Genomic DNA, 9,235 nt, shown 5'->3' on the forward strand with positions numbered 1-9,235 from the left:
TCACCAAGTCCTTGGAGACTATTTTGTTGAGTTGACTTAGAGCAACCACTATCTATGTATCATATTTGGCTGTTCGCCTTCACTTAGACTTGCAAAACGAAATCAGGGGTTAGTCTTAAGAACCCAAACTAGTTTGTGTCCCTTTCTATAGGCAAAAGGGTGAATCAGATTCCTTTTAGCCCAGCTTGGCAACCTATTTTTTCCTTGAACAAATTCTTTATTCTTTTGACTTGTCTTTTCTTTTGCAGTGCATTCACTTTTATAGTGACTAGTTTTACCACAATGTGTGCAAATTTTATTCTCAAGAAGTGTGACATACTTGATTTTGGGATCCCATTTGGGTGCAGTGTTCCCAAAGCCAAGTCTTCTTTTGTTGCTATTATGGTGTTCTTGTAGACATGAAAGTGCATCGGAGGACCTGTTCCATTTACAAGTTCTGTCTAGCTTATACTTGACCTTGCTCAGATCCTCTTTTAGAATTCTTATCTGCTCATCTCTTTTGTACAACTCATCTTTCATTTTTCCTACATTCTCTTTCAAGGTGAGTTGTGTGTGATTAGCTGTCTTTTTACCTGTTCCTAATTTCAATTTTATATTTTCAGTTCTAAGTTCTAGGACAGTAGTGTCAAGTTCATGAACCTGGTTCTTCAACACAGCATTTTCACTTTCAATTTCATTAGTTTAAGTTCCAGGTTTTTGCACTTAGCTTTTAAGACTACACACTCTTTTGACAGCTGTTTTTTTTCATCGTTTACATCCTCAGATTCATCAATTATCTCTAGGAGCAACTTAGATAACCTTTTCTTAGACAAAAAATTTAATCTTGTCTTTGAGATGAGAAACACTTACCTTAGCTTCTTCATCAGATTCTCCAATAGCCATAAATGCTCGTTCATCATCATCATCGTCATCTGAGCTTTCATTTGAGCTATCTTCCCAAGCAGTAACCATAGCCTTTGTTGATCATTTATTGTTGCTTTTCTTGGATTGAACCTGCTCCTTCTTCCTGTTCCTTCGTTCAACTCTTTCCTTTTTCCACTCGGTTTCCATAGAGGACAGTTTTTGATATGGTGACCAGTCTTTCCACCCTTGTAGTAGCCATCATTGGTTTGCTTCTCAAGAGCTTTTGATTTGTTGTAGCTACCACTTCTTGAAGAACCCTTTCTTCTTCTTAGTTACTTCTTGAAATATTTGGTGATCATGGCCATTTCATCATCTTCCAGATCAGAACCTTCATTGATTCTGAGAGCCAAACTCCTTTCCTTCTTAGGTACATCCATCTTCATGGTTTGTTTCCTAAGCTCATAGGCAGTAAGATTCCCAATAAATTCATTCAGTGGGAGAGTGAAAATATTCTTTGATTCCTGGATGGCAGTGATTTTGCTCTCCCATGTGATAGGTAAAACTCTGTTCAATATCTTTTCAACCCTTTCTTCTTCATGAATAATCATTCCAAGAGATTTCAGTTTATTTGTCAGTGTTGTGAACCTTGTATACATCTCTTGAATGGTTTCTCATTCCTTCATAGCAAAACTCTCAAATTTAGAATACAGTAGAGTTCATCTAGATCTCTTCACCTGAGGTGTTCCTTCATGAGCCACTTGCACTGTGTCCCATATTTGCTTAGCAGTGGTACAGCCTTGGATTCTGATGTACTCATCTGGACCAAGTCCACAAACAAGCAATTTCTTGGCTTTAGCATTTTAATCCCACTTTCTCAAATCTTCAGTAGTGCAATCAGCTCTTGTCTTTGGAACATCTACTCCTTTAGTATTTTTCTTCAAGGTGGCCAATGAACTATCAGTGACAATGTCCCATAGCTCGTAATCCTCTCCTATAATATGGTCTCTCATCTTGATTTTCCACCAAAAAAGTAGTACTGGCCATTAAAGAGTGGTAGACTAGTTGTGGATTGTCCTTCCCAGTTTTCATGTGGTGCACTCATCTTGATCTGTTCCTAAGGTGTTAGCCTCTTCAAGGATTACCCGCTCTGATATCAATTGATATTTTGTACTTCAATGCCACATAAGAGGGGCGGAGGGAGGTGATTTATATGGTGTCCAATTTTCGCATGCATAGATTATATAGGGACCTGGTTCTTCTATGTGTTCTTTAAACTACTATTGTGAAAATAATAAATATGGAAAGTAAAGAACACAAGTATTTTTACGTGGAGAACACCCAACTCAAAAGGTGAAAAAACCACGACCTACTACTCAGTAGAATTTTCCCTAACACTTCACTAAATCACTGAGTCAAAACAACACTTACAAAACTCTTTGTAAACCTATGGATAATCTCTAATCCCTTTGTAACAACCAACCTCTAACTATTGTTACAACTTCAAGTTAACTCTAACTTGGATACTCAAAGTATCTATTATAATTGCTTCTAGATAAAGCTAAAAGGTACAATATGGAAACATCTACTACAATTGAACTTAGAATAAAAGATAGACACTTGGAACTGGTTCTTCTATCTGGTTCATGTAGCTTCAGGTTCGCACACTTGAATCACACAAGAATTGCTTGCAAAACGCCCTGCTATTTTGCTCTCAACTCACATTTAACTTCAGCTTTTTTGCGTGCTATAAAGTGAGAACATCCCGCAATTTATAGAGTTAGTAGAATAGAAAATAACTAGAATTCCTTGGTGGAAGAGTTCTAGTTATCCTCAACTTCTAACTCCTCCGTTATCTTGGATAGTGTTCTCTTTGAGTAAGGAATCATTTTCCTTATTAATTATGCAACCTTTTCGATTAGGAGATATCAGATATAACCACTTAAGTTTATCTACCTCATGTGCTTCCCTTGTGCTTGAATCTGCCCGTATCTATGTACACTGTGGATGGACCTGGTTCATGTTTGAGTTCCTTTGTCAATCTTCAAAATAAACTTCACTTGGGCCAACAATTCTTCTTCTTTCCTTATTAGAGTATCATTTAGATGGGATCTCAATTCTCATTTTATCTTGAATCCGGAGCAATGCAAACGTAAAGATATTTCAATTTTCAGTGACATTCAAATTTTGGGATCATAGAATTACATTACCTATATACAAATGGTATCCAAGAAAGCACCTCAATGCTGAAGACTGAAATCGGTCCTTGGTGAAATTTGATACAAGAGAAGAAAATAGAGTTTCATGTATGTTGGTGATTTTGACGATGTACCGTACGTTACATGGAATAGGAAAATGTTGTGTAACGATAAGATGAAGAGCGTTTATTACAAGTCATTTCATGGGGGAGTCGAACTAACGGATTCCTTAACATGCAAAAATTTGGACGGTTTAGAATTCAAGATTAAGTTCAAAATTCGAGTCAAATCGACCCTTCACTCATTCAATACTTGTTGGATGAGCAAGCTCTCGCACATCTATAAGCCCCCCGTATAACCATCTTATATACTAGTATGATATTTTTTTTATCTTAATTCGAACATTTTTATCTTAATTCGAACACCACCTACAAAATTAAGAATTAAGCCAGGAGGTTGACAAGAAATTAAAGGCGATTTTCATTCCTTCGACTTCTTCTACGTCATTAATCCATCTTATTTCTTTTACTCCTTTCGTTTCAATTTATGTGAACATATTTCCTTTTTAGTCCGTGTAAAAAAGAATGGCATCTTTCCCTATTTGGAAACAATTTACTTTTATGCAATGATTTATGGCCACACAAAATATATGTGCTTCATTTTACACCACAAGTTCAAAAGTCTTCTCTTTTTCTTAAACTCTGTGCTCAGTCAAATGGGTTCACATAAATTGAAACGGAGGGAGTAAAAATTTTCAACCATCTGTACTTTCTCCCTAGATTGTATTCCCACTTTATGTATGGAACTTTTTATTAGAAAAGAAGAAATTGTACTTTGTAGTTTGGACTAATGCCTTTCCACATGACAATCAAAGGGAACCGGTTTACAGGAAGAGTGGTCGGATTAACAGGGAGGCCAGTAGCGATCTATATCCACGCAGGATTCTTCAATGGAGTAACAACAGCTTTCACCTGTAAGTAGTTGCTAAGGCTGTAAATACCCTTTTCCCTGCCCATGCCACTCATCTTGTACCCTCCAAACGGAATCCCTGCATCAAATACATCATAGCAGTTAACCCACACAGTTCCAGCTCTTAGTCCTCGAGTCAAGGTGTTGGCTGTGTCGATGTTCTTTGTGAATACTCCTGCTGCTAGACCATAGCGCGTGTTGTTTGCTCTCTTTATCACTTCGCCAATATCCCTGGCACAAAGTCGATCAGAGAACATTTAATATGAGATTGCTTTGTCATCAAACCTTCTCATACCACGAAGAACAAAAATGTTTTATCCTAAATTAAACTCAGGCCAGACTTTCCATCACGTATTCACGTCCATCATTTAGACTAACTCAAGGCATAGACCCCAAATATAAGCTAGACTCTCGAAAGTTTTTTCCCCAGTTATTGGAAAAATTCATACCATTTGCCTATGTCAGTTAGAGAAAAGCCAGTGATGAATAATTGTTTGCTTAGCAAAGTTAAAACCCTAGTAGAGAAAACACTAGAAAGTTAGGCTGAGCAGAACAATAACCAGTAAAAGATAGAAAAATGTGCTCAAAGTGAAGCTTATGTCTAATTTATCTGTTTCCAGCAACAATAGAGAGCAAAGTTATGAATAGTCCTTTTGCCACAAGGTTCATGTCATAACTTACTTGAATTTGAAGACACACTGCACTGGGCCAAAAATCTCATCCTGTGCTATCAACATGTCCTCCTGATTCAACCAAATGTCAAGGATCACGTTAAACTTTTCGGAAGGAACTTTCAGATAAATTGTTTGAGCACTTCAGAGAAGGAGGAAAACAAGCATATACCTTCACATTTGAGAATACAGTGGGCTGAATAAAGTAGCCTTTGGAGCCAAATCTATCACCACCGCATTCAAGGGTAGCAGAGCTATCACGGCCTGATCTTATGTACCGAAGAACCTTCTGGAATTGCTCCGAGTCTATCTATAATGTTAATTAGATATGAGATTAGCTCAGAACGTGAAGCTTAAAGTTATATACTATGTCATTCACTAAATTTTGTCACTTAGGAGGCAGATATGAGTTTGTAGATATGCAAGGAGCAAACATAAACAGAATGGGACGGCAGGAGAGAGTACCTGAGGACCTTGCTCAACACCTTTCTTGAAGGGATCGCCAACTACACGTCTCATTGCACGTGTCTTTGCCTTCTCTATGAATTCATCATATACTCGCTCATGTACATAGGTACGAGAACCAGCACAGCAACATTGGCCCTACATACAGAAATAACTTCAGTCATGCACCCAATTATGAGTACTTAATTTTAGAAGAATCTGACAGACCTGATTAAAGAAGAGTGCAAAATGTGCTAGCTCAACGGCATGATCAATGTCAGCATCCTCGCATATAATGAAAGGTGATTTCCCTCCTAGTTCGAGGGTAACTGGTTTCAGATTGCTTTTGGCAGCCAGTCCAAGTACTGTTTTTCCAGTTTCGGTTGATCCAGTGAAAGCAAGCTGCAACAATGAAATGGAAAAAGTTAATGGGGGTCAAAATGCCAATCAAATATGCATTACATATTATCCAAATAAAATTCAGGTCAGAGCTCCGTCATTCTGCAGTTTATCGATAGACGAAGCTCTCTCTTTATCATCTCGTGCTAGATGAGCACAGATTCCCAGAAAGAGGTTCGCCTTCCTTATTTGCTTGATCATTGGCATTTGCGAAACCAGCCTTAACGTAACGGGAAAGACGACAAGATGGTTGCTGCTTCTGTCGGAATTCGACATCACGTATGTAACCAAAAAAGAAGTTTTAAGTCACCTTCAGGCTTTCTTATCCAGGAAAATACATAATTGCAGAAACAGAATCCTAACTATGACATAGACATGATAGTTATTCTCTATTTGAGCTGTTTTAGTTATAACATTCGCTTTAGTAATTCCAGTTATTGTCAACCCCTACCTCAATCCAGAATAAACTATGTAAAGCATTTAGTCCTCTTGGCCCATAAGGATCCGACCATTACCCTAAGCGTAAAGTTCCAACGATATAATCCACTGATCGCTCTTTCTTGCATAAGCGTGACGGATTGTTAAGACTCCCAATGAAGGTCACAAGTGAGAGACCTCGAGAACTCATCTTATAAGCATATTACTGTAAACGTTATATTCACCCTGACCCGGCTATGATATTATTGTAAGTTATAATTAGCTTACAACACCGTCACTACATGGTGGCTTCATGATTGACAAGCACTAGCTGCTCTAAAAGTGAAAACAGAAACTATGCTACTGATGCACCAAAATGGAAATGTGTCATTAGGTAAAATTCATCCTCCAAACCATTCATATATGAATATTGTAATCACAAGTTCAAAAAACGACACTTAATTCATAGACAGAGAAGAGTTTTTATTTCTTGAGAAGAAACCAAAGAAAAAAAGGGTTTCTCCTTGACCTTGTCCACATCCATATGACTAGCAAGTGCTGCACCAGCAGTTGGTCCAAAACCAGAAACAATATTTAGAACACCTGGAGGAAGACCAGCCTGTTAAAAGCCAAAAACAATATGTCAGATACATGGAGTGAAGAGTCGCTTAATTTTGCGATCAGAACAGGACATCTTTTCAAGTTATCTTTCCAGTTAAAACATCTTGAATGGATGCAGGCTCGTCTAAAATGGTAGCAATTATTCTCTTATGCAATTGCTGAGAAATTTATGAAATGTAGCAACTTGTGCATTGACACAAATATACTGTACATGAACCAACCTCGTGGAATAAGTTTGCAACATAAAGAGCAGTCAGTGGAGTTTGTTCTGCAGTCTTCAGGACTATAGTGTTACCGCAAGCTAGAGCAGGCCCAACTTTCCAGGCAAACATAAGAAGAGGAAAGTTCCACGGAATTATTTGACCAGCAACACCAATTGGTTCATGTAAAGTTTGCACATGGTGTGGCCCATCAGCTGGAACGGTTAGACCATGGATTTTATCTGCCCAACCTATGTTTTTTCATGAAAGCAAATTTTTAAAAGATTTGTACATACACACGAAAGCTTGACAGTATGAACAACTAGCCAGAGCATATATTCCGTGTCTTAAAAGTGTCATTACCAGCATAATATCGAAATAGCCGCACAAAGGAAGGTACTTCAGCTTGGGCAGCCTGCAAATATGGCTTGCCATTATCCCATGTTTCTAAAGCTGCAAGCTCATCGTTGTGTTTCTCCACCAAATCAGCAAACTTTAACATTATCTTTGACCTTTCCTGAAGAACCACCCCCACAAAGATTAAGAGATTTTACATAAATAGCGCAACTTCTTGAAACTGACAGTACACAAATTGGAGTAGCATCAAAGCAGAAGACATAGTAAAGATAAAGATATCAAGCTTACATAAGCACTCATTTTGGGCCAAGGTCCCTCATCAAATGCCTTGCGAGCAGCAGCCACAGCGCGATTAATATCTTCAGCATCACCTTCAGCAACATTTGCAATGACTTCCTCAGTTCTTGGATCCAAAGTTGGGAATGTTTTTCCTACAAAAAACACATATCCAATTTTTATTTCCAGCAGCATAGCAACTAATAAAAAAAAAAAGAAGAAGAAGACTTAACCCAAATAGCCGCCTACCTAACCGCTTAAATTAAAAATAGCCGGTGGAGGTAAAATATATGCATAATTTATATATTATATATGAAATAATTGTGTATAATCAATGTAACTAACTATATATATGGCTAGAAAAAGTAAACAATGAATATGACAGGCTATTTGTGTAAAGATCCCAAAAAAGAACTAACGAGTTGGAAATGGTACCGAATAATTACCAGATGCAGAATCAACGAATTGGCCATTGATTAGAAGCTTAGTGAAATTAACTTGAACAGGTGGAGTGGTTAATTCTTCAACTGCAGCAGCAGTACAAAACCTGTTGATGTGCCTTGGAACACCATGGCTCCTTCCTGCTAATTTCAGTTAATTAAAAACCATAAGCTTTTGTACTGATTATGCATCAATTTCATAACATATATATATAGAAACAATCATGTAAATTGTTCCACTTTTTTGCTTTAACAGATACAGGGTGTGCCCACAAGCCGCTTCTGCATTAAATTTTATGGTAGATTGAAAAAAAAAAAAAAGGGAAAAAACATTTAAAATTTCCTGTCCCCCTACAAGTAGAAACCAAGACATACAAAAATAACCGGAGACAGGAAAAACAGAAGAATTTAAACAGAAGTAGTAGTTCATTAAATACCATGGATAGATACCCTTTTAGGCTTTAATTTATTCAAGATCCCAGCAATACAAACTTACCTGAGACTATATCAAAGCATGTAGCATTAATTGGTCTGACACACAAACAAGTACAAATAATTTCCCTTTTAGAGTTTTAAAAAGGAAATCGGACAACTTGACCATCATCATCAAATATATAAAGCTAAAAGAAGAAGAAAAAGAAAAGCTTGCAAATGATACAGATTAACATAGAGGTAAAAAAAGAAGGAAAAAAGCTAGCAACCTAGAGGAGCAGAAGCAGAAGGAAAATGGAGAGAACGAGAGAGTAAAGAAGAAAGTCTTCGAGCTGCCATAGCCTTGAACTTGGTGTCTTCTTGAATTTTGCTTATGTTAAATGGGAGTACGAAGATTGGGAGATAAAAGATAAGAAGTAGTAGGTGCTAAGTGCCAAATGACCTTTTGTCTAATTTGATGGTCTCACTATTCAACAAAAATTGACCATTTTCTTTTCTGTTATCGTGCTTATGCTTTGGCGAGAAGACAAGAGGAGTTGGTCTGATGGTAAGCAACTCCACTTCCAACCGAGAGGTTGTGAGTTTGAGTCTCCCCAAGAGCAAGGTGCGAAGTTCTTGGAGGGAAGGATGTCGGGGGTCTATTTGGAAACAGTCTCTCTACCCTAGAGTAGGAGTAAGGTCTGCGTATATACTACCCTCCCCAGACCCCACTAAGTGGGATTATATTGGGTTGTTGTTGTTTGTTGTTGTCCTTGTGCTTTGGTTATTTATTCCTAAAAAAGGATAGGCATATTCTTTTGTGAGTGGTTAAAGGAATTGTTTCATTTTTGTAGTTACTAGTGTCTCATTTAAGGGTAATTAGTTTCTTAAAACGTAATTAAGTATTATTATTTTTTCTTTAAATAAAAACCACCAAGGTGACTGATTTTCTTTTAAACTAGAAAAAATTAGAAATTATATTAAGAGAGAAA

General features: G+C 37.3%; 1 protein-coding gene across 2 annotated transcripts; it reads right to left on the reverse strand.

Annotated features, from left to right (window-relative positions):
• Positions 1 to 3,830: 3,830 nt before the first annotated feature.
• LOC107797234 (benzaldehyde dehydrogenase, mitochondrial) lies at positions 3,831 to 8,754 on the reverse strand. Of its 2 annotated transcripts, none has more exons than XM_016620106.2 (11): positions 8,534 to 8,754; positions 7,839 to 7,976; positions 7,405 to 7,547; positions 7,123 to 7,276; positions 6,781 to 7,010; positions 6,468 to 6,557; positions 5,351 to 5,524; positions 5,144 to 5,281; positions 4,851 to 4,988; positions 4,689 to 4,750; positions 3,831 to 4,238 (listed from the first exon to the last, which is right to left on the reverse strand). In XM_016620106.2, exons 1-11 carry the CDS (start codon positions 8,601 to 8,603, stop codon positions 3,965 to 3,967), a joined length of 1,611 nt encoding a protein of 536 aa, XP_016475592.2. In that variant the 5' UTR covers positions 8,604 to 8,754; the 3' UTR covers positions 3,831 to 3,964. The 2 variants fall into 2 exon arrangements, with proteins under 2 accessions (XP_016475592.2, XP_016475593.2); XM_016620107.2 differs by having other exon boundaries at positions 7,839 to 7,973; positions 8,534 to 8,750.
• Positions 8,755 to 9,235: the final 481 nt, after the last annotated feature.

The sequence above is a fragment of the Nicotiana tabacum genome, chromosome 6, assembly GCF_000715075.1.
Source record: "Nicotiana tabacum cultivar K326 chromosome 6, ASM71507v2, whole genome shotgun sequence".
NCBI classification, from domain to species: Eukaryota; Viridiplantae; Streptophyta; class Magnoliopsida; order Solanales; family Solanaceae; genus Nicotiana; species Nicotiana tabacum.

Bases quoted from the DNA above. Each gene is read 5' to 3' on its own strand.
- LOC107797234 (XM_016620106.2), bottom strand. From the start codon at position 8,603: ATGGCAGCTCGAAGACTTTCTTCTTTACTCTCTCGTTCTCTCCATTTT. The intron at 7,548-7,838 runs GTAATTATTCGG...TGTTTTTTGTAG, and splicing joins ATTCGTTGATTCTGCATCTG to GAAAAACATTCCCAACTTTG. The intron at 4,751-4,850 runs GTATATGCTTGT...TGGTTGAATCAG, and splicing joins CTGTATTCTCAAATGTGAAG to GAGGACATGTTGATAGCACA.